The following is a 26,376-nucleotide window of genomic DNA, read 5'->3' on the forward strand; positions in this document are numbered from 1 at the left end:
ACCATTGGTGTGTTCTCTCCCACCATTGTTGGTACTTTATTCTTTTTTCCTCCTTGTCCTTTCTATATAACAAAAAAAAATCATGCTATCTTTTTTTTTTCAAAATATCAGAAAAAAGGCTTCAAAAAGTGTTGAAAGTGTGGTCATAAGCAACCTTGTCCAGCCGCTCATGATTTTGCATCTATTGTTTAGGCCCAGAGCATCTTAATGTAGAATACAGTACTTGCAAAAGCTGTAATCCGTGAACAATACTGGACTGTAAAAAGAAGCTGATTCTAAAGGGACTTCTTCTTGATGCTTTTTTGGAAGCCATTTCTGGGGTTCACCACAGTAAGATCACGTCCAAGGAGGCTACAAAAAAATTCCCCAAAGAAGGCAGAATCTTTGACTCTGTCCACAATGGAGCTGCACAAAATAAATTCATATTAGATCCAAAGCCTTCCAGCTTGAAGACTTCAACAGGAATCCCTAAAATCTCCTTGGATCCGATTATGTTGGATCCTAAATCACTCCCTTGGACCCGATACTGTCCCAGCATAGACCCAGTGCTGTCTAGGGTCTCATCTCCCTTCCTAGCGAGGAGGCATTCCAAATCACCAATTGCTTCATCTCGTTCTTCCAGGAGTCTCACCAAAGCCAGCGTAGATAAAGTGATGAGGAAGTTTCTCTCAGTGCAGATACTGAGGGAGATTCTCCTGGCTCCTACCTCTTTGGGTCAGAAAGTCTTGGCCAGCTCTACCCCTCCAGTATCGGCTCCTTCTCTGATTCAACACTTTGTTTCAGAGTCCTTGGATACAAGTTTGCCAAGACTGTCTGGATCAGATCCGAGTATAGTTGTGTCCTCTGATCCAAGGGTTTGTCTGAGTGGCCCAACTCCAACAAGTTCAAAGCCAAGTGGCTTTCAGATCCATACAGTACTGGTCAGATCTGAGGTGTTGGAGTCATCTCCAAAGTTTTCGGACCTGTGTCTGCCCCTCAGAGCCTCAGTTTTGGACAGCTTGGCTCTGTCCTCTTCCACGGGTGGATTGCCTTAAGGGCCGATGGAGCATGGCTTCTTGGCTGTATCAACTTCCTTCTCCCTGGCACAGTCTACCTTTCAGGTAGTGGAGAAAGTGTCCTCTCTTTCTGTGGGATGGACAATCTCTCCCCCTTGAGTCTTCCTTCAACATCTTCTTCTCCAGAAGAATCACTGCTCCTGGAGGCATTTGGATCTGCCCCATCTACCTCCTGGGTAACTCCTCCTGCTGATGAGCGCATTGATTTGATCTCTCAGTGGGCATGGAAAGAATCTGATGAGGTTGAACCTATCCCCAAAAGACAAGAACAAATTCTGGCACCACCGGTAGGAAGGGAATTCTGGAGCAAGGGAGTACCAGTAGATGCCATGGTCATGGCATTGGCCATGAAGAAGGAACTTGCGGAACAAAGTTCCACTGCCCATCCCCTTAACGGAGAGTCTAGGGCTTTGGGCAGATTTGGGAAACGTGTCTATGCTTCAGCAACTTTTGCTGTTAGGTCACTGAACTATTTGGCACAATTCATTAGGTTGCAAAGAAATTTGATAAAAAAGAATTGTCAAGTACTCTTTCAGGGACCACTACCGCCAAGATTCAAGCTTTGGTAGCCTCGCAGATGGCAATCCATGAGGCTTGTCTCTCATGTAGCTGAGGGTACTTCAGGGGCAGTGGGTTCAGGCATCTCAATAAAGAGGCACACCTGGATGCGCTTGTGTGATTTTGTGGAGCCATGCAAGTCTTCTTTCATCAGTGCTCCCTTTCATGGATCTTCCTTATTTGGCCCAAAAGTGAGGGACAAACTCTCCAGGTGTGGAGAAGGTGAAAAGACTCTGTCTGCTGTAGGAGTATATTTTTCAACTTCTCAAAGGATTTTCTCTAGGAAACAACAATGGGAATGAAAAATGTGGTTCAAAAATTCTCAGGGTCCTTTCCAAGATCCACATGGAGACCCCGTTCCCCTGGAGACAGAGGGAGGGGAACACTAATGGAAGGCACCACCTACACAGCAGAGGTGGCCTGCAAAACCAAGGGTCTAGAGACATGTTTTCTGACAGGCCCTACCAGCTCTGCTCTTGAAAGGAGGCCTGATTTTCCCCCTCTGGAGGCAATTGGGGGTCATTTATCCCTGCACCAGAGAGCCTAGCTAGATATCACAAAAGATACCCACCCCCATCCTCTCAAAACTTTCTGGATGTTCCTCCCAATCAGAGGAAAGCAGCAGCACTAGAAATGCAAAAACTGCTAGAAAGATAATCATCCAAGTGGTCCCACAAAGACCATAGAGAATGCAGAACTTTCTCAAGATTCTTTTTTAGTGCCAAAGAAAATAAAGGACTGGAGTCCAATTCTGAATGTCAGCAAATTGAAAAAGTCAGTTCGACACTCAAAGTTTCGGATAGTCATGGTTCAAGCCATCCTGCCATTTCTAGACAAGGACGATTGGATGTACTCGGTAGACCTACAAGATGCATGCTATCACATAAAAATGAACAGGCAGTCAAGAAGGTTCTTACACTTCCAGATGGGAGCCAGTCATTACCAGTTCATAGCCCTGCCGTTTGGTCTCACCACAGCCCCCATGGTGTTCACCAAATGTATGACAGTGGTGGCAGCTCACTTGAAACTACAGGAATTCCAGGTGTTTCTGTATTTAGACAGCTGGCTCTTCACCACCTTGACCAGGCATCCACTCATAATAGCGAGAGACAAGGTGCTCCAAGCTTTCTTCCTTCTAGAAATTACAGTAAATTACAACAAATCTCAATTGCAGCCATCTCAAACACTGGATTTCATAGGGGCAATTTCAGTACAGCTTCTGCAGCAGCTTCACTTCCCCTAGCCAGAGTACAGACATTGAGATTCCAAGTCACAAAAATAGTTGACAGCACCAAAATTTCAGCCCAATTGATTCTTCAAGCCTTGGGGTCAATGTCAGTGGCCATAATTTTAATCTCCAGGGCAAGACTTCCTATGAGAATTCTTCAGTGAATGATAGCATCTCAATGGTCAGTTCTTTATCAGATGTCAGTTCAAATAAGGATCACACAAGCATGCAAAAAATACCTTTGGTGGTGGATAAGGTGAGATCAGGTTCTACAAGGCTATCCATTCATTCTCCCTCAACTCAAGGCCATAATGACCATGGACGCATCCCAGATTGGTTGGGGAGCACTTCCTGGGGAAAACAGTACAAGGCACTTGGTTTCCCCGAAGATGCCAATTTGCATATAAATGCCCTAGAGATGAGAGCAGAGCTTTTAGTGTTGCAAGCTTTTCAAGATGCTCTACCTATGGGAACAATTGCCATTCAAATAGACAATATATCAGTAGTTTGGTACATCATTAAACAAGGAGGAAGCAGATCTTACCTCTTGTGTTGAAAATCACTGAGAGTGTGGCAATGGGCGATCTCATACAGCCACTTTCTGATAGCAATGCACATTTCGGGGAAGTCCAGCATGATAGCAGACAAACTGAACAAGTCCATTCTGCTACCTCACAAGTGGCCTCGTAACATGAAAGTGACAGAAGCAATTTTCTGTCAGTGGGGCCAGCTTTGCTGCGATCTTTTTGCGTCTCCTCTAAACAAATGCAGCAGCTTTTTTGCCCTAATCTCCCACTGGGGAGACTATGCTTATCCACCAACTCCCTTAATTCCCGAGTTTATACAGAAAACTGCAAGGTTGAAGAGCAAAGCCATCCTCATTGCACCTTACTGGCCTTGACAGGTTTGGTTTCCCTTCCTTTGGCCTCATCTTCTTTACCCACCTTGGGTTCTGGATCTGATTCCAGACCTCCTGTCTCACATAACAGGCATGATTCGTCTAGATATCTCAAACCTAAGCGTAACAGAGTGGTTTCTCCACTTCTGTTAATAGCCAGACAACCTATACTCTTGTCTCCTGTACGTCATATTCTGTAGCTTCTACTAGGGAAATTTGCACAAGTAAATGGAAGAGATTTGTTTGTTGGGTGCATTAAAAACATATTGATCCCTTTCAGCCTCTACACAGTGTCCTAGAGTTTTTGGCAGAAATTTTCAGTGAAGGAGCTAGCTCCTCTGCCATTAAATTTGAATTTGGTAGCAATCTCTTAACTTTCATATAGGAGTTGATAGTTCTCCCCTAGTCTCTAGTAAGATAATGCAGGGGCTTCCTAAGTGGTACTATTTTACTTAGACCACTTTATAAAGATCCTACTCCTCTATGTGATTTGAATCTTCTACTGCATGCCTTAATCTATTCCCCCTTTGAACCAGCAGAAAAATTTGATCTTAAATTTCTGACCTGGAAAGCAATATTTCTGGTGACTATTACTTCTGCCAGGAAAAATTCAGAACTGCAGTCATCATCCTCTAAACCTCCTTACTTGATTTTCCATAAGGATGGGTTAACATTAACAACAAACCCCTTCCTTCATTCCTAAGGTGGTGTCAAAATTCAATATCAGTCAGTCTATTAATTTGCCCGTTTTCTTTCCAAATTTGAAAACAAAGGTGAATATATGATCTGAAGTAGGCAGACTTCATTTGTCTGCAACCTGTGGGTTTCGGATCCGAGCCGGCATTTCAAAAGCTTAGGATCCGAGCTGCTAGCTCCTCCCTCTACCCATAATCCCCTGCCAAGCCCTAACTGACCTCAGATTTCGTTTGCCGCGTTTCAAGTTGCAACGGACTCCTCGAGCTCCTGGTTAAGATAAGAGTTTTTGACTGGAAAATTTTAAAAACTTTAAACTTTTAATATTTAGTTAATTAGAGTGTATGTGTTAGGCTTTCCTCTCTTTACCTTGTTAATTTTTTCACGGGTTTTGCGTAGTTTGTGTGTTTGTTCGTACTGTGTGTGTTAGGCCTGTTGGGGCTTAGGATGTCAGAAGCCCATAAGGCAGTGTTTTCTAAATGTACCGAGTGTGGCCACAAGCTGTCCCCAGCAGATGGCCACACTCGGTCATGCTTGGGGTTGAACACCTGTCATCTGGTTGTACCATTTGTGCAGGGTTCAACCCCCGAGCTTTAAGGGAGCGGAGGTCGAAGCTTGTTCTGGCGGGACTTCTCCCTCCAGACGCGGCTCCGGCCTCTGCCCCTACTAGCCAGCAGCCTTTCATGGGTGCTGCGGTCTCCCCTCCCCCGGCAGGGACTCAACCTCCCACCAAAATGCCGGAGGAGAGGGAGACTACAAGGGAGAAAGAGAAGAAGGAGAGACACAAGGAGAGGCACCACAAACGGAGAGCCGAGACCTCAAGCTCGGCTCCTCCGTCTAAAAGGGCCTCCCCTGTGTCTTCTAGATCTCCTCCTCCTCGGCTCCACTCCCCTCGGTTCTCTTCTGGGCCTGAGGAGGAGGAAGCTAGCCCTTCAGTGAGGTCCCCGAGGCAGCTCTCTAGGTCCGCTTCGGTGGCCTCGTCTAGATCCACCTTTTCAATGAGTGAAGTAGACATGGACCGGATGATGAGGCGTTTCATCCAGGCCCAGATGCAAATGGGAGTGCTCTTAGCCCCCCCCCAATCCGGGAGGGGCTTCGACCCCTTTTTTCGCCCCCTTGGCTCCTTTTCCGACCCACACCCCGGGTTCGGAGCTGTCGATGCCGGGCAGAGTTGGATCCGGGGGTGGGTCGGATCCGACAGGTCGGCGCACCTCGGATCCAACCCATCCCTTGAGTGCTTCAGGTACTTCGGACCCGACCTCTCGGAACCGAGGGCCGAGCCTCGGATCCGAGGGAGCTGGTGTGTCTTCGGCTCCGTCTAAGTCGGAGCACACTGGTCTCTCGGATCCGACGGTTTCGGCTCCAACTCCAGTCCGTGCGACGGATCCGAGTGGGGGTCGGCTCTCGGGCCTTAGAGAAGCTGGCTCCCCCTCGGCCTTCGACGTAGTGGAAAGGGCGCTGTTGAGGACTACCGGACCCCCGGTCCCTGCCACGGCTCCACCCCGCACTCCCTTGCAGCTGGGCCAGGCTCCCATCAGCCGGTCCCAGGGACAGCCCGCCTCGATGTCCCAAGTAGTTCCCTTGGAACATCTAGCTGCTGAAGAGGACTCCTCGGACAGTCCCCCCGAGGAAGTGCCTCGGAAGCGTAAGTGCAAAAGGAGGCACATGGACTCCCCAGAGTCCATTACAAGACACAGACTTGGATGAAGGGCAGGGCTCCCCAAGATCACCCCCGGAAGACGTCTCCTTTGGAGACATTATGGAGATGTTAAGGATCGGGGGGGGGGTCTGCCCCCAAGGCCTCCTCAGATGAGTCTGTGTTCTTGGAGGCATTCGAGGCGGGTCTATCTACCTCTTGGGTGTCCCCTCCTGCCGATCCTCTGGTGGACCTTATATCCACCAGAGCATGGAAGGATCCGGACACCGTTGAGCCTGTACCCAAGCGTCCGGACCGTATCCTGGGCCCCCCGGCGGACCACACTCACTGGAGCAAGGGCCTCCCGGTAGATGCCATGATGATGGCTGCAGCCACGAAGAGGGAGTTGGCACAGGAGAGTCCCTCTATGCATCCTCCGGGCAAAGAGTCCCGCTCGATGGATCGCATTGGGAAGCGAGTTTTTAGTTCAGCAACCTTCTCTTTGAGAGCGCTGAACTACATGGCACATGTCATCAGGATGCAGCGGGACCTGATTAAAGAGTACGCTGCATCCCCCCCAGAGTCCATGTCGGGTGAGGACAAACAAGTGTACTCCACCCGTATGGCCACTCTTAGAGCAGTTCCAATACTTCTATGCGGCTACTTTCTCACGCTACTGAGGGAGCCGCTAGAGCTAGCGGAGTGGGCCTAGTCTTGAGGCGTCAGGCCTGGCTCCGCCACTGTGATTTCGCAGAGCCCTTCAAAGCGACCTTCGCGAATGCCCCCTTTGATGGTTCTGCCTTGTTTGGCAAAACTGTTCGCGAAACGTTAGTCCAGAGCGAGAAGGACGGGAAGACGCTGTCTGCCGTCGGAGTCCGCTTCTCAGCTCCCCAGAGGTCCTTCTCAAAGAACCAAAAGGGACAGAAGAAGATGTGGTTCCGGAAGTCGCAGCAGTCCCCAACCTGCTCTGGATAACCAGTCCTTCCATGGCAGAGGAGGACAGGGAGGTCGCCGTCCTAGAGGCAGAGGGGCTCCTAGGAACTTTGGGTCCAGAGAACCTTTCTCTGACAGACCCACGCAACAGCCCTGAAGGGTTGCCCGGCTGTCCGTCTCTTGAGGCAGTCGGGGGGGCGTTTTTCGAGGCACCTGACTTCTTGGGAGTCAATCACATCAGACCGTTGGGTGCTTCGTGTGATATCCAGAGGTTATGCCATTCTCCTGAGCAAAATCCCCAGATCCCGCAGCCTCCCCGATGTACCACCCGACCAAAGGGAGGCAGCAGCTGTCGAAATCGAACAGCTGCTACAAAAAAGAGCCATCCAGCGCGTCCCCCGAGATCAGACCGGATCAGGGTTTTACTCCAGGTTCTTCTTGGTGCCAAAGAAAACGGGGGACTTAAGACCAATCTTAGACCTTTCCCTGCTGAACCTGTCTGTAACCAAGCAAAAGTTCCGGATGGTCACCCTACAATCTATACTCCCCCTTTTGCGGGAGAACGATTGGATGTGCTCTATCGACCTCAAGGACACGTACTACCACATTCGGATGGACAGACGGTCCAGGAGGTTCCTTCGCTTCCGGCTGGGAGCCAGCCACTACCAGTTCAGGGTCCTTCCCTTCGGTCTCACCTCTGCCCCCAGGGTGTTCACCAAGGTACTAGCAGTAGTCGCGGCCCACCTGAGACTCCAGGGATTACAGGTCTTTCCGTACCTGGACGACTGGCTCCTGATGGCATCATCAAGGCATCTACTGTGCTCAGCCAGGGACTATTTCCTTCTTATAGCCCCAAGGCTGGGCATCACCATAAACTGGAAAAAACCTTTACTGCAACCCACACAACTTATAGATTTCATAGGAGGAAGGTTGGACACAAGATCAATGCGGGCCTTCCTCACCCCAGACAGGCTGTCCAGCCTGAGGTGTCATATCACAGCAGTCCTGCAACCGTTTCCGACGGCGGCTTCGGTCCTGAGGGCCTTGGGTTCAATGGCAGCAGCTATTCCACTTCTTCTTCATGCTCGCTTACACATGCGGGTTCTTCAATGGACCCTACAGGTCCAGTGGTCCCCGCTGTACTCCTCTCTCAACAGCCCGATAGCGGTCAGCAAAGCATGCAAGGACTCCCTGTTTTGGTGGCTCCAGTCTCCGGAGCCTCTAGCAGGGAGACCCTTTTGTGCAACATCCCCCCGAGCCACGGTGACTACGGACGCTTCTCGCCTCGGGGGGGGGGGCATTCTGCGGGCAAGATTGTCCAAGGCACGTGGAACAGTTCAGAGACCTCGTTGCATATAAATGTCCTGGAGATGAGGGCGGTGCTCCTAGCGTTGCAAGCACTTCACAGCCTTCTTCCTACGGGGACTATTGCGATCCAGACAGAGACAACATGTCGGTAGTCTGGTACATCAACAAGCAGGGGGGAACCAGGTCCTATCCCCTTTGTCGAGAGGCCATGAGAGTCTGGGAATGGGCAATTTCCACCAAACGCTTTCTTATAGCAACGCACATTCCGGGAAAATCCAACATCCTTGCGGACAAGCTCAGTCGCACCATTCTTTCCCCGCACGAATGGTCTCTCAATCCTCTGGTAGCGAAGAAGATTTTTGCCGTCTGGGGGCAACCCTGTTGCGATCTTTTTGCTTCTCACTCAAACGCCAAATGCGACAGTTTCTTCGCTCTACTTCCGCCACCTGGGGAATTCCGAGAGGCGCTCTGGTGCATGCTTGGCCTCCCGGTCTCCTTTATGCCTATCCTCCACTACCTCTGATGCAGAGGCTCTTGCAGAAAGCCAACAGTTTGGGGAGCAGAATGATTCTCATTGCCCGTTCTGGCCTCGTCAGCCCTGGTTCCCTTATGTATGGTCTCACAAAGTGAATCCGCCCTGGATTCTGGATCCGATCCCGGATCTCATCTCCCATCCTCTAGGACTCCCGGTCCCGAATCTACACACCCTGAAATTGGCAGCCTGGCTGCTCCAGTTCCATCCTTGATTAGGACTCCCAGTATCTCGTCACCTGTCAAGGCCATTTTAGTGGCGGCTCATAAACCTTCCACTAGGAAGGTTTATCGGAGCAAATGGAAAAGGTTTTCTATTTGGGCGGGCCAGGAAAATGTTGGTCCTTTTCGCACCTATGTCTGCGGTACTGGACTTCTTAACAGACCTCTTTCATCAAGGGGCTAGTTCTTCCACGGTAAAGGTACAAATGGCAGCGATTTCCCATTATCATGTGGGTCATGAGTCAGCTCCCCTCATGACTGCAAAACTTTGCAAGACCTTTCTTAAAGGAGTTTTTCTATTGAGGCCACCGGTCAAAGAAGCTGTACCACCTTGGGACCTATCCTTAGTTCTACAGGCCCTTACTGCTCCCCCCTTTGAGCCTGCAGCTTCTGCAGATCTAAAGTACCTTTCCTGGAAGACTGCTTTCTTGGTAGCCATCACATCAGCCAGAAGAGTGTCGAACTTCAGGCTCTATCGTCAAGCCTTACCTCTCCTTTTTTCCCGATAGGGTGTGCCTCAGGACCAATCCATCTTTTCTTCCAAAAGTTTCTTCGGAATCTAATATTAATCAATCAATCAACTTACCTGTGTTTTTCCCCAACTATAAAAACAAAGGAGAATATAAGCTGCATTCTTTAGATGTTCATAGACAATTGCGCTTTTACATTCACAGGACGGCTGGTCATAGACAATCAGATCAACTGTTCGTCTCCTTTGCTAAGTTTGCTATGGGCAAAGCAGTTTCCAAAGTCACACTATCGAGATGGATTGCTAATTGTATTCTGCAGGCTTATGACACTTCAGGTAGGCCTGCTCCTCAGAGGGTTACTGCTCACTCTACTAGGGCAGTGTCCACTTCAGCCGCGTTTAAGTCCCGAGTGCCATTGGATGATATCTGCGCGGCAGCCACTTGGGCCTCGGCTCATACCTTCATTTCTCATTATAAGGTGGATGTTGTTTCCAGGGGGAGAGCATCCTTTGGCTCAGCGGTGCTCCGGAACATCCTTCCATGACGGCCGCCCAAGATTTAGGTAGCTGGGGACTCTGTCCCACAGGTCTGCCTACTTCAGATTTAGAAGTTATGCAGGCTTATGACACTTCAGGTAGGCCTGCTCCTCAGAGGGTTACTGCTCACTCTACTAGGGCAGTGTCCACTTCAGCCATGTTTAAGTCCCGAGTGCCATTGGATGATATCTGCGCGGCAGCCACTTGGGCCTCGTCTCATACCTTCATTTCTCATTATAAGGTGGATGTTGTTTCCAGGGGGAGAGCATCCTTTGGCTCAGCGGTGCTCCGGAACATCCTTCCATGATGGCCGCCCAAGATTTAGGTAGCTGGAGACTCTGTCCCACAGGTTGCAGACAAATGAAGTCTGCCTACTTCAGATTTAGAAGTTATGTACTCACCATAACGTTCCATCTGAGTAGGTGACTTCATTTGGATGCAACCATCCCCCCCTCCATCCCCCTGACCTTTATACAATAAGAGTTTATTCATCTGTTTAGATACTTGTTATTCTAGTATTATATAGGCAAACTTAATCTGAGGTCAGTTAGGGCTTGGCAGGGGATTATGGGTAGAGGGAGGAGCTAGGAGCTCGGATCCTAAGCTTTTGAAATGCCGGCTCGGATCCGAGGTCGGATCCGAAACCCACAGGTTGCATCCAAATGAAGTCACCTACTCAGATGGAACGTTATGGTGAGTACATAACTTCTAATTACACTTGTTGGATGTTCATAGACCATTGCATTTCTGCCTACACAGAACAAAAGAGATTAGAAGGTCCAATCAGTTATTTATATCCTTTGCAGACAACAAAATAGGCAAATCTGTTACAAAGGTAACATTGGCAAGATGGATTACTGACTGCCTATCCTTTGTAATAAATTGGGCATTTCATTATTAAAACCTTTAAGGGCCCACTCTACTAGATATATGGCAATCTCATCCAGTCATTCTATGGATGACATATGCGCAGCTGCTACTTGGGCTAATCCTGCTTTTATTTCTCATTACAAATTGGATGTGGTCTCAAGGGGAAGAGCAGCCTTTCATTCAGCTGTGCTCAGAAACATCCTTCCTTAGAGTCCACCCGGGATATTAGGTTACTGGAGAGACTGTCCCAATGGTTGAGGAATGAATGAAAATTGACAGCATCAGATAAAGACGCTATGTACTTACCTTCCATCTGTGTTGTCCATTTTCATTCTTCCTCAACTCCCCACCCACTGACCCCCAACCTTTGTTGTTATGATCTTCTGGAAGAATGAGATGTTATACAGACACAACAGTGTCTTGTATTGAGCTCCTGATATTGGTTTCCTTTGTCAGGAACATTATTCTAGTATTTCATACTTGTGTCATCTAGCAAACAAGACGTGAGGTATGTTAAGGGGTGGTACATTATGGGTGGTAGGGAGGACCTCAAGAGTTTCAGTTGACCACAAGGTATAATAACGGCCGAGTCTGATCCAAGGTTCGGATCCGAACCCAGTGGTTGAGGAAGAATGAAAATGGACAACACAGATGGAATGTTGCAGTAAGTAGATAACTTATTTTTTTTACACTAACTATGCTCTAAGGCCAATCAGGAAAGCTCACAGTGAGCTTTCCACTAGCAATTACCTGCTAAGATAGGTGAAATCAGCCATGTCTTTCCACAGAAGTGCTGACTTTGTCCCACTTAATGTAAACTGAGGGGTTTGGAGCCCAGGTGTTAAGGAACCTCAGACAGACACCTAATACTAACACTTGATACAGTGTATTTCAGTGCAGAACAGCAGCTCTTCCAGCAGTTTGAAAATGCAACTTTAAAGAATTGGAAAAAATAAATAGCACAGTAAATTTTCATAGTATGATGCAAATAAGCAATGTTTCCATATGTTTGCATCTGTGCAGCACACTGACACAGCAAACAGCTCCGTGTAAATGTGCCGAATTTATACCAGCACTAGAAATACAGAAAACTGACTGTTGAGCCCTCTGACCAATAAAACAACTACACTTAGAGCCCTTTTAGGTGCTTCCCAACTCAGATAGACCAGGTAAACACCTACTGCCTCTTGATGATTAATTCCAGTCCTCCTAATGTACAAGCACAATAAATGTGTGTCCAGAGTGAAATGCTACCACAAAGAAACTTAAAACATAAAGAAAGGCTGTATGTAATTCAAGGTAACAGCGGTGTACTTTAAACAGCTTATCAAAGTGTGATTATTCAATAAAAGTACTTCACGTTGTTGAAATGAGCTTGGTAAATCTCTTCCTGGCAGGTGCTAATTCTATTAGAACCAATGCAATCATCACAGCATTCCTTGTTGGGTCAGCATACAAGTTGTCCTTGAGGCTACCAATTAGTCCTCTGTGCACACATTCTGCTGACAGTACAGTCTGGGGGCTGGATTTGTCTCGGCTGTCCTGCAGGACTTTCTATCCTTGCAAGTTTTTTCATCTGCCTTCTAGGTTCTTGTTTTGGGAATCTTCCAAAGAAGTAAGCTCTGCAATAGTGAATAGTGCAGTGAACATAGTACAGTTGCATTAGAAACTTGCCATAAATGTAGATGTTAGTACATTCAATGTTGCAGTCCAAGTTCCTCACACTTCTCACTTTTTTTTGTTGTTTCTATTTATCTTGGATTGTGGTAGCTTCCCATGTTACCTATTTGCTCCTTCCCTGTCATTTTCCTACCAGACTCTCCTTTTTTTTTCCTTGCAAAACTACCAAGAGGAGGAGATTGGGTTATCCTGCCGTCAGGCGGTCCCACAGTCCGCCTGAATTCCAAAGTGTTGGTCTGGCGTCTGTTGCTGTCGCTTCTTCCCTGGCGTCAGTGCGCCAGGGGTATATAAGAGGCATCCGACGCCATTTTCTTCCGTCTTTCTTGCCGCGCGGTGCCTGAAGCAGAAGCATTTCGCAAGTGCCGGTCGGCCAACACCTGAGATTTTCGAATCGAATTTCAGTCCGAAGTCTTCAAAGCTAAATACCCCGTTGGGGAACCTTTTCTTGCATCAGTTCGATGTCAGAAAAAGTTAACAATTGCATTTCTTGTGGGAAGCAAATACCTCATAAGAACTTTCATTCTTATTGTATACCTTGCCTAGGCCCAGACCACGACGTCACTGGTTGTCGGTTTTGTGCTAGGTTCAATAAGCGAACTATAAAGCGACGCTTTGATTTCGCACGACACTACTTCGGTAGTAGATTTAATTACACTATGCCGTCAGAGCAACCGACTACCGGCGTGCATAAAAAATGCAAAGATAAAGACAGGCAGCCTAGATCCAAGCCAGACTCCGAGGCCTCGGCTGGCCTGGTCGCCGGTTCTCTGGTTTTCAGTGAGGCGCCTACACAGCCCCTGGCAACCGCAGAATTGGAACCCGGATTCTTAAGCAGAGAGTTCTAGGCTGATGCAGCCTTTTTCTTTACGCCCTACCGACAACATTGCAGAAGGAGAAGCCGGTGCTGTGGAAACACCTTCGGTTACAGACCACAGAGCGGTAAATACAGACACCCAAGGGGCAGAGGACAAGCACAAATCCCTTACAAACCTCGCCAATGGGGCACTGCAACACAGAAGGGAGAAAAAGACAGGTCCCAAACTACTAGAAGACAAACACAATGACTTAAACCTCAAACTGCCAAGCAAAACTCTCTTGGCAGCTCCCTTGGGAGGAAAATTAGCATTTTTTACAGACAACTGGCGCATCATCACAAAGGACAAATGGGTCCTAGACATTATCTCACAAGGATACAGATTCCATTTCCACACCTTGCCAAGGATAAAAGGAATGCCAAACCCGCCACAACATCAATGGGCAGAGGCACAAAAACAAATTACAGCTCTCAGGGACATGAGAGCCATTCAACTGGTACCTTCACAGGAGCAAGGCCAAGGATTTTACTCAAGGCTCTTTCTAGTCCCCAGAAAGGACAATGCTTGGAGACCCATTCTGGACCTTTCAATTCTAAACACCATCTTGCAAGTACCCAAATTCAAGATGCTAACACTACAGCAGCTTCTTCCCATGTTGGGCAAGAAATCTTGGCTAGTAACGTTGGACCTCAAGGAGGCATACCTGCATGTCCCTATCAGACAAAATTGCAGAAGATACCTCCGTTTCATTGCAGGTTCAACCCATTACCAATTCTCTGCACTGCCCTTTGGCTTATCTACTGTGCCCAGGGTATTCACAAAATGCCTGGCACCAGTAATTGCCTACTGCAGACAAAGAGGAATTCAAATATACCCATACTTGGACGACTGCCTCATCCAAGCAGAAAGCAAGGACATTCTCTTACAACATCTGACTTTTGTAAAACACTTTCTAAGTTGCCTAGGGTACACAGTAAATGAAAAGAAATCAAAACTAGTGCCCTCACAAAATATGACATTCCTGGGTGCCAGCTTGAATACAACGGCCCAGATGGCTTATCTGATGCCGGACAACTACAACTAACTCAATCCTTCAAAGTAATGGCAACAAAGACCCAACTCCCTGCAAGAAAAATTCTGCAGACCTTGGGCTTCATGGCATCTTGCATACTACTAATACCATTTGCAAAACTGCATATGAGGAAATTACAATGGTACCTGAAAAGCATATGGACTCAACACAGCCACAGCTTGGAAACAATGGAAACAATGATACCTCTCATTCCCTGCCTTCAACAGGAGTTTCTGTGGTGGTCACAGGCATGTCACCTCAACAAGGGTCAGCCTTTCACCTTACCCCCAGCCAGGCAAACTATGACAACAGATGCATCGGACTATGCCTGGGGGGCACACATGGCAGGACAGTGCGTTCAAGGCATATGGACTGCAAAGGAATCTGCACATCAATCAAAAAGAAATGCTAGCTGTACAGAATGCTCTGACAGCCTTCAAGGACCTCTTACATCCATGACAGCTTACAATAAGGACATACAACACCACAGTAATGTGGTACATAAACAAGCAAGGGAGTACACACTCAAACCCTCTATGCAGGCAAGCAATGACCTTGTGGAGCACAGCACTGGCTTACCAAGTTCAATTACAAGCTCAATTCCTGCCAGGAAAAAAGAACACATTGGCAGACGACCTAAGCAGAAACATCATGGATCCCCACGAGTGGAAACTGGATCCACAAGTGTTTGCAATGATAACTCAGAACTGGGAGCGTTCAGACATAGACCTGTTTGCCAACCCCCAAAACTATCAGCTATCAAAATTTTGCACAAGGACTTTTCACCATCAAGCTTGGAAAGCGGACGCACTCTCATTCAGTTGCTGACAGTATATGCCTTTCCTCCATTGCCCCTTCTCACAAAGGTGCTGCTGAAAGTCAGGATGGAGACCCCGAATGATACTCATTGCCCCAGACTGGCCACGCCAGCACTGGTACCCACTACTAAGGAACATGGCCCAGGGTCGACCATGGATTTTACCACAAATTCCTCATCTGCTCACAGCAAGACAGTCAGATTCTACACAGCCAGTTCAAAACCTTAAATTTGGCTGCATGGCAAATCACCTAAGCAACCAGCCAGCTCCTCTTTCACAAGCTGTTATGGATGTCATTCTGGAGACCAGGAGGCCCAGCACCAGGAAAGCCTACTCAGACAAATGGAAAAGATTTTGCGCCTGGAACCAAGCTAAAGGCCAAAATACCCTTCAGCCAGACATACCTCAGATTCTACAATATTTAACTGAGTTGTTACACAAAGGACTTTCTTTTTCATCTATTAAAATCCACACCTCAGCTATTTCAGCTCACTACAACACGGATCCTCCCTTATTTTCACATCCACTTCTAAGGCAGTACCTCTGAGGGGCCAAAAACATTAGGCCTCCCAGGAGAGCGTCAACACCAACTTGGGACCTCAATATTGTTCTGGAAAAACTTACGCTGCCACCTTTTGAGCCAGCTTTCTCAGCTGATTAAAGTTTATATCATGGAAGACTGCCCTGCTGCTAGCAGTTACTTCAGCCAGAAGAGTCTTCGAGCTACAGGCACTAATGGCAGTAGAGCCTTTCCTCAATTTTCATCAAGACAGAGTTTCTCTAAGAACTAACCCCTCCTTTATGCCAAAGGTGGTATCCAGTGTGGCTCTAAATCAAACCATCCATTTACCCACCTTCTTCCCAAATCCACAGAACAAAGGAGAAAGACTCCTGCAATCCTTGGACATTCACAGGCAACTACGTTATTACTTGGATAAAACTAAGGTTTTCAGAAAATCTGACCAGCTTTTTGTATCCTATGCTACAGCATCACAAGGAAAGGCTATCTCAAAACAGACCATTTCCAAATGAATAGGACATTGCATACGTTTTTGCTACACCCATCATGGAAAACCAGTTCCTGCTAGCATAAGGCCTCACTCCACCAGGGCAGCAGCTACATCTACAGCCTACCTCAGGGGGGTGCCAACCAAGGATATTCTGGAAGCTGCAACTTGGAGTTCAATACACACCTTCACCAAACACTATCACTTACCACTTTACTCTAAGACTAGAGCTGGCTTCGCCACTGCAGTTTTGCAGGGCCTTCTAGCCTCCTCTAACCCTGTTTGACTCCACCTCCCATCCTTAGCTTTGGGATTCTACCCAAGTGTGATGACTGCAGCAGGGTAACACGATGAACATAGTACAGTTTTGTACCTACCATAAATGTAGATGTTCGAGTGTATACTCTGCTGCAGTCCAGGTTACCCTCCCTCCAATTTCACTTACGAGTGTAGTATCTAAACTTTGCTGCGTCTTAACTGATGGAACATGTGCTTCCATTGGATGAGAGCAAACTGATGCACATTGGCTAGGCGTGCTAGTATAGTAGACATGATAAGATGTGCTGAACCCTGAGAACGGGTGCATGGGACCAAAACGTGCCAAGTTAACTTATTTATAGTTTAACAGACTTAGTTTTAGTGAGTAGAACTCCTTTTCAGAAGGAATTCAGGAAGTAGATCAAAGAAGAAAAAAGCAGTAATACTGTGGAAGTATGACGAATCCCGACTCCACAGTTGCACAGCAGTGGAGAAAGGACGACATTTTAACATTTCTAAAAGTGGCTTTCAGCCATATTTCCTTCACAGTGTTGTCCATCGGACAAATAGCCATTGAAAGCTCACATTACCCTCATATCTATGACCAAAGTCAGCTGGCAGTATCCAATATAAAAGGGCAGACATACAAGCAAAACCTCCAGTCAGAAATACAAGCTAAAATATGTTTGTGTTACAAGAAGGAAAGAAGTGTATAACTAATGATTAAATTCTGGTAATTTGGAGATGATGATAGTGAAGAAAGACAGGTTTATTATTTCAGCCCCCTCCCTTACCAGCTCTTCAACAAACAATCCATCTCGCATTCAGTGACATTGAAGACTACCTTTCAGACTCTCAGCTTGTTCTTAACCCCAACAAGACCAAGCTCATGCTATTTACCAGTAGCAAACTACTTGATAACGCCCCCACCTTTCACCATCTCTTCCTCCAGTAACACTATAATAGAACCAGTGACACAGACCAAACTACTAGGAGTCACCATAAATAATAACCTTAGATTTGACAAGCACCTGGCAATCACTATCAAAAAGGTGCACATCAAGCTAGGCTCCCCCCACTGCATAAAACCCTACCTAACCGACTCCACTAAGAAAGCCATCTGCTTTCCACCTTACTATATGCATCCCCAATTTTCACCAACCTTAGAAAAAGGGATTTACATAAATGTGAATCCTTTTATAATAAAACAGCAAGATTTGCCTCTAACCTCCCATACAGTTCACACCATTGCTGTGCCCTGCACCACCTAAAATGGCTTGAACTTCCAAATCTTCTCACCTTTAACTAACTAACTTTCACCCATACCACTCTCCACCACCCTAGTAACTGCCCTACTCTAAAATACCTAGTTCAGTTCTATTCCTGCACTCAATCCCCAATGTCCTCCAGCAAAAGCCTAATAAAAATAACCAAATCCAATAATAACCATGGTGATTTCTTTTACTCAAACCAAGTTTCCACATTATGGAACTCCCTTACCACTAACAATGCTAAATACTACCAACACCTCAAACTTCAAACATCTATTAAGGGAGCACCTTAGCAACAAATGGCTTTGCTCTTGTACAAAACCAGACTGACAATATCCTTGCAAACCCTCCCCTCTTTCTAAAACCTACTACCTAATACTACTCAGTCTCTTTCTAAAACTTACTACCTAAGACTACTCAGTCTCACTCCTAAACCGTTGTTACTAAGTAACTTCTATCTACCTCCTATTGCACTAAACATATAAATTATTACTCTCTCTTTCCACTAGTACTATATCTCATGTGACTACTTTCCTCTCAACCACTAGTATTTTCATTATATGCCTGACTTCCTTCCTCTGTAACTGCGGTGGTGGTGTTGCGGTAGTGTTGTCGCCTCACAGTAAGACGTCCTGTTCGATTCTCAGCTAGAGCGTCTTCTGTGTTGAGACATGCGTGAATGGGCATACCTTAGTTGAAGGTTGTGCATCAGGGCCGGCAACCCGGCATGTAAAAATCTACTGCCAATCATTAGCGGACCGGAGTTCTGCTGTGGCGACCCCTAACCGGGAAAAACCGAAAGACACAACAACAACAACCTGACTTCCTTCCTCTCAAACAATCGTATGTTCTTTTTATACCTGGCTGCATATCATGCTTACCTGATCTTATATTCTAATAGTTTCTCGTATTTTATGTGTGTGTCTGTGAAAATGTTTGCAATTTTCCTATTATTGTTAAATATGATTTCTTTTCAAACCTTTGTAACTTTAATTATTTGCAACTATTGTTAAACTTGTTAGTTTTAGTTATTTTTCTTACTATTTGGAGCTTTTGTCCATGGGCTTTCACTGAAAATGGGCCTCTGGCCCAGCCGAACATTCCTGGTAAACAAATGTAAAGTAGAATAAATAAATAAATAACATTATTTGGTTATTTATTTTTTAATTGGTGAAGATGGTGTAACCAAACACTTGTCAAAGAGAGTTACCTCATTATTGAACACACACATAACTTCATTTGTCATTTGTATTTGAACTGGCCTGCCAAACTGTGCTGCAAAAAAAATGGTGCCTTATTAAAAGTGTCTGCTAACTTGGCTTTAGTCTGCTGAGAGTTTCAAAGTTGGAACTACCTCTGTATTAATCATGTTGACAAACTGGAGTGAGTACCCAGTTAAGTTACTTATGCACTGTAAGTAGCAGCAAGAGACATTTGATTATTAGAAACATGATGTGTTATGTTTGGGACTTTTACCTACAGGATTTGTTGATAGTGTTTATAGTATTAACTTTTTATGAAGAAATCTGTTTACAGTATTTGTGTGAAATTGATATAATACTTGATCTCTCTCTCTCTGTCTTTTTAATCAGGCTGCAGCAATGGTTCACCCAAAGGAGATCCCACCAGAGGCGATTTTACTTGCTGTTTATCTGGAACTGCAGAATGGTAATCAGTTAACTGCGTTTGATGAAAAATGTTGCTTCATGCTTTCATTTCTAAGGCTATTTTTTCAGTAGCTATTGACCTTACCTAGGTTGATTTGTTTGTACTTTATGCCCCCCCCCTTGTTATATTTAGGTTGATAAAGATGTTCAGTAGTCCAATAGGCTGCAAGCAAGAATATTCTGTTTACCACCTTTTTATTTGTCCAAAGTTGGATTAGGATGAAATTCCCAAATGGCAGTATTTCATTGTATTATTGTTCTTTTATGGAACGTAAAAGTAGTGCAGGAGTTAATATAGTGCCTCATAGATCTAGGTTAATCAGTTTGATTCCTGGTAGAGTTTTCTCCTGTTCATTGTCTGCATGGGTTTTCAGGAGAATTGTGGTTTCCCCCCATACCCTACCATATGCTTGCTATAGATTAATTGTTGCTCCTCCAGACTGCCTTTCAAGTGTGTGTGTGTGTGTGTGTGTGTGTGTGTGTGTGTGTGTGTGTGTGTGCGCATGAGTATACATGCATTTGTATATGATGTCCTTCCATATCACTGTTGCAGTATTCTTTTCCTAAGGGATCTCCTGCCAAGGCTAGCCCAATGTCCAGCCAGTATAGCAAAGCCTTTAGTACTTAGTGTCGTCACATGTATGCTTCCCATACATGGCACAGGGGATAAAGGTGACGTATAGACGCACACACTTAGAACTTCTTTGTCACTAGTCCAAAAACCATTGTTGAATGACTGTCTGAACGCCATTCTGCTATACTGGTTGCCAAGCCATGTTTTGATAAGTGCCCTATTGGGGTTTCTTCTCTTTGTCTTATTTGGTGTGGTTATCGTGTTTATGTCATCCAGAAAGGGAAGATGTCAGTGTGCGAGACAGATTCCCCATAAAGACCATCACGACCTGTGTCTCTTCTATTTAGGATCTTCCCATGGTCATATGCAGTGCTCTATCTGTCAGGCATTTGTGCCTAAGACCCTATGTAGCAGTCTCTCCCCCATGTCCATAGACCTAGAGAACCAATGTCTTAAGTTGTTGGCTCAAGTTGCTATGGCAGAATCCTCCGGACCCAAGAACAAGCCATCTGCCAAGAAGAAGGCCAAAAAAGGACTGATCTGCCTGCTGTCCAGCCTTCCATGGATGTCTGTCTCAAGGCTGGTGAAAGCCCAACAGACCATGCGTTAGTTGCTTTGGATTCCTCTGCTACAGCCCCTGTTAGAGACTGGCATGGTTTCTGTTTCTTGCACTTCCTCAGAGGCTTCTTGATTGTCTCTACCTGATATGGAGGGGGAACCTTGGTGGATTATTTCCAAAGGACCTCCAGGGACTCCCCAGATTTTGGTTCAGGAGGAGATTCCTATGACTATCACTGAATCTCATCAGGGGTCTGACCCTCCAAGGGTATTTCATGTGGACTTTGAGCAGAAAATGAAGCTAAAAACAAAGCACATTTCCCCTGTTGTTAAAGAGCCCCAGCATGAATGGCAGGATTTCACTTGGGATTTATCTAATGCTTTAATAGCTTTGAAGACTCCTTAAGGGGTCTCTGTGCCTACTTCTCCCTGGTCTTCCACTCCACTCAAGAGGCCCAAGGAATTGGTTTCCTCTGATGAGGACCTGGACTCGGGAAGAATATTTGGCTTACTCCTCCCAAATCCCTTCCTGTTTGGAATATGGTTCGGAGGAGGAAACTTCTACAAGTCCAGATTCTCCCTTGGAGGTACTCTTCTTTTCAGATATCATTGCACATATGATTACTTTAAGTGGGATTGTTCTCAAGTCTCCGAGAGTCGAAAAAAAATATTATGAGCTCCTACAGATGGAGTCTCCTAAGCCATCTGCTGTTCCTCCTGTTCTGGCTCCATTTTTGGATACTTTCTGTGCAACATCTATAGCCTCTGTCTGTCAGCCCCCCTGTATCTAAGTAGTCAGATAGATTCTGTAAAGTGCATGAGGAGTGAAAATTTCTTTACAAATACCCTTCTGCTGAAACCTTCTATAGTGTCAGTCTCCTCTGATAAGCCCTCCATATTATTGCCATCTATCAAGCTGTTGCCTTCTGATAAGGATAATAGAGCTATGGAGAAGATGGGCAAACAAGTTTACACTGCTGCTACTTTTTCCTTTTTATGGCCATCAGCTACCAGACTCATATGGCCAAGTATGTTTTGGCCCTCCTTTCTCAAGTTTCCAAGGTGGTTACTGACCTTCCTGCCTCTGAAGAGAAGGCTTCATCCCTTTCTCTACTGGGCTGTACTTTTCAGGTTCCCCACCACTCAGTCAACTGCAGCTGTGATGTAGCTGATGCCTCTTCCAGGGCTGCTGCATTTGGATCCGTTATGAGACATTATTCTTGGCTTCTTCTTCAGGCTGTGCTTGATGACATCAAGGCCAAATTTTTAGAAGTCTGTCCAGGACAAAGGCCTTACGGGAGGTGAGGCATATTTCTCCTATTCCCATATTTCAGAGGAATTATCCCTCTATGTGTGCTTTTGTTTGTAGGCAATCTCACCCTTCTATCAAGGGCAAGAAGGGTTCTAGGTGTGTGCCTCCTGCTAAGTCTACTCAGACTTCTGTCTCCCAAAAACTTGCTTTCAGGATAAGCAGGGTACTATTTGACAGTTTGCTTCCTCCTGCCCTTGGCCAGTTTCCCTTGTCCCTCCATCTGTCCCTGTCTCTTCCAAATTGGCTTCAGATAACTTTAGACTCTTTGGTCCTGTCCATTATCTGTCAGGTATACTTTGTGGTTAGGAAAGCCCTTCATCAATTTCAGGCATTCCTCAACCTCCTCAGGAACAGCTCTCTCATTTCCCAGTGGTTTGGCATTCTGTCTTGGTTCAGGTCACCATTCAGGCCATGCTTCCTGCCCAGATGGGGAAGGGATTTTGTTTTTTATTTTTAGTTTATTAAATTTTCATGTAAACCATAACAACACAATCTCAGTTGCAAACATTATGCCTTACAAACCGTGCCAACACAACTGTAGCTGCAAACACTGTACATCACTTTGAATGTATCCAGTCATTGGCAGTCAAACATTACATAAATCATTCAAAGCCTGTCTTCGTTAAAACCTCATTCCTCCTCTGCATGTATTAATCCCACATTTCCCATTTTTTCCTATGTAATTTGCTCCTACCCTTTTCCAACAGTCCCAGGTCCAGCTGTTTCCTCTCTGACACTATCTTCGTTACTTATAATAAAGTTGGTTTAGACTTTGATTTCCATTTTGTAGTAATTGCTTTTTTGGCATCAATCATAATTAGACTCAGGAAGGTCTTACTTTGTTTAGGCAATTTGCGATTCTGTATCGTAGCTCAAAAAAATTAATTTCCCTAGTTACTCCAGTTTGCTCACCCAGCATCTCTGACAGTGTAGGCTGCAGGGAATCTTTAAGTCTGTCAACTCATTATACTCCCAGAAAACATGTTCCCAGTTACCTCTTTCATCCCCGTCACACCTCTAACATTTGCTGTCTACCTGAAGAAAAATTCTTTGGAGCCTGCTTGGGGTATAAAAATACTTATTTAAACATTTCAGGCAAAGATCCTAAATCTTTTAGATTTTGTTGCATATTTGGGAGACATACATCCATATCCCCCCATTGTTGCTTTATAAATTGCTTATCCAAATACTCTCTTCCCAATCCTTCCTAACCTCCTTTGATTGATTCTTATAGTTATCATGCAATATTTTATATGTTCTACTAATTATTCCTTTCTTAACGGCAACCTCTGTTCTAGTACCGGTGCTGGTCTTTCCTTTAGGACCCCCTCCCATTTCTGTCTCTTTGCCTATACTCTGATGTCAATCCTTGACATGGAAGGCAATCTCTAACCTGCAGTCCAAAAAAGTTCTTGGCGTCTTCCATTCTATTACCTTTGCCTCTTTAGTTATTTGCTCCCGATGACTTGGTTCCTTTGCCAATTTTCTCCAACATATTCCCACTCCCTCTTGCCTGTTGTCTGTATCCTAAATTGCAGTCATCCCTATCGACATAATCCCCTTTCTCCATTCCCATATTGGCTTAGTTCTTTGAATACCTTCTGCTGCTTTATGAATATAATATTCTGCATCATTATTATTGTTCTCCTTAAAGGTCTGCATTCAAAATCCCGAGTATCTCCCTGTTACTTGAGCTTCCCCCCTGTTTCATCATCATCCCTTTCCATTTTGAATTATAGTTTTCTGTTTGTGCTATGTGTAGGAGCCTTAACTGTGTTGCTCTAAAATACCCATACCAAGCTTCCTGTTGTACTGGAAGAATAAGCTTATCCCACATGACTCTTGCCGTCTTCCCATACTAGATAAAATCCTTCAGCTGTTTATTAATTACTATCCACAGCTTCTCTAGTTGATAAAAATATCCCTGACCTGTGTACAAGACTAAAAGCATTTTAACTGCTTGTAGCTTACTATCGATATCCATATAACAGAGCTTCCATTTTCTCAGTTTTTGTATTAACGTTTGTTTAGTCTCTTCCCACATATCCGTAGCTGTCACACCAGTATCATTTTTAATCCGTACTGCTAAATACTTCATTTCATCATGTCCCCATAAGTATGGATATTGCTGAACCAATTTGTATGTGGGTACATAATTTACAGTGGTTGCTTTTGTTTTAGCTTCATTAATTTTGTATCCTGAAAAGGGCTGAAACTCTCCCTTTCTGGTTTTGTTAGGTATAAAATAATGTCATCTGCAAACAGAGCCAGCTTGTCTGACTTTCTGAGTCCCTTATTTTCTTTGCCGATGGTTCTAAATATAATGCAAATAACAAAGAGGAAAGAGGACACTCCTGCCTGGTTCCTCTGCTCAAGCAGAGATGATCAGAGAGAACCCCACCTACTCTAATTTTCTCCTGCGTTCCCTCATATATCCTCCTAATCGGCCTTATAATTTTATCAGAGAATGCAGCTGCTTCCAATGCTGTGCTCATAAGGTCTTAGCTTACTCGTATGTTTTCTCTGCATCAAGACCTACCAGTAATGGTGGTATTTTCTTATATTCTGCTTCCCTCCGGATCATGACTGTTCTGTTAATGTTGTCAGATGTCTACCTCCCCTCCACAAAATCACATTAATTCCGTATCTGTCAATTTTGGAATCACTTTTGCCATTCTTTTAGCCATTCTAGACATAAACACTTTATAATTCTGATTTAGTATTGAAATGTATGAAGCTGGATCTGATGAATTTTTACCCTCTTTAGGTATTACAGCTACTACCGCTTTCTTCTAAGATGTCAGTACTTCTCCTCTTATACTGTTAAATAAAACCTTCCAGATCTTTATCACTTTTTTCCTTCCTAGCTTCCAAACTTTCACAGGAAAACTTATCTATTCCTGGACACTTTTCCGTAGATTGGTTATATATCACCATTTTTCTCTCATTTCCTCCTATCTTAACTAATAGTAATTGAGCCTCCTCTGCCTTTAACCTTACCATATTTAATTCTTCCGTAAACATTAGAAAAAAGAGATTAGAAGCACACCACGACAATCGAAGCCAACTTAAAAAGCTGATGTATCCTTTATTTGTAGAAAGTAAGCGCTTTCACGCCTCACAGGGCGCTTCTTCAGACTTTAATGAAAATAAAAAGTAAAAAACTCCCTTATATCTCTACTTAACTCTTTCTTAAGCTAATGAAATCTCTGAATGTTAATTAGCTAATTAATTCTAATTAATTCTAATTTTCAGCATTTAATTTCCTTGTCTTTAGAGAGATCTTTATAAAGACAGTTGTTGACTGATAGAATTGTCTAATAAAACTGGCAGTCTACTGTGAGTTTCTAAAAATAATAATATAATATATTCATACACATGATGTACCTATACGCAAACAGACATACATAAAAAATTCATATAGAAACATAAAAATATAAAAATACATAAACATATAAATATGAAAATGTAAAAAATACATATATATACATATCCATATCTGTATACTTATATGTGACTCAATCTATATCTCGATATTATGTATAAATATATAAGTGTGTGAAAGTGTGTATATATATATATATATATATATATATGTGAATAAGTATGTATAAAAATATGTATAATATATATATATATATATATATATATATATATATATAATACATAAAAAATACATATATATATATATATATATATATATATAAGTATATATGAATATATATGTGGACGTATGAAGTAAATTTAATATATGATGGAAATGTATGTGAATGTAAATATAAAAGTGAATGTAAAAATGTATATAAAAAAGTGTGTATATGCTTATATATGTATGTGAGAATCGCAAGAATGTGTATGTGAGAGTATGTGGTGAAAATCAGTATGAATTAAGTGCAATATGTATACTTAAATGAGAGAAACTAGTGTATGCAAGTGAAGAACTGTATGGAAAGAACAGTGTTGTTAATGTCTCAATGGTCTATCTTTCAAAAAGGGTTTTGAAGAAACTCTATCATTGAGACCATGTCTAATATCAGCTTGTAGTCTGATTATCCATTTGTTCTCTTCTTTTTCAGTAAAGTTACTTATGTTTCCTAGCCTTGTGGTGGTATGTATCCGTTCTAAAACCATGAACTTAAATTTATGTGTGGTATCATTATAAATCACATGTTTGGCTAGGGCATTGGTCTCATTCTCTTTGCTTATGGCATATAGATGTTCCCTAATTCTCTCTCTTAATGCTCTCTCTTCCGTAAACATTTCCATTTGTACCTTTTCTTGATTTCCATATTTCTGTGCTTTGTATAGACTTTCATAGAATTTCTGAAATATTTCTAATACTTCTACAGGATCCCTTGTTATCTTCCTTGGTATAGGCTCTCTAAGCTTGGTGACAGCCCTTTCTA

General features: G+C 44.4%; 1 protein-coding gene across 1 annotated transcript in view; it reads left to right on the top strand.

Moving 5' to 3' along the window:
• Nucleotides 1-26,376, top strand: part of CNOT10 (CCR4-NOT transcription complex subunit 10) — a 2,007,836-nt gene that overhangs the window by 1,867,903 nt on the left and 113,557 nt on the right. The window contains exon 19 of the mRNA XM_044066643.1: nucleotides 19,452-19,527. Coding sequence (XP_043922578.1) covers nucleotides 19,452-19,527 — 76 coding nt within the window. The remainder of the gene's footprint in view (nucleotides 1-19,451; nucleotides 19,528-26,376) is intronic.

Source organism: Protopterus annectens, chromosome 3.part1, assembly GCF_019279795.1.
Source record: "Protopterus annectens isolate FY-2018-M chromosome 3.part1, PAN1.0, whole genome shotgun sequence".
Classification (NCBI taxonomy): domain Eukaryota; kingdom Metazoa; phylum Chordata; order Ceratodontiformes; family Protopteridae; genus Protopterus; species Protopterus annectens.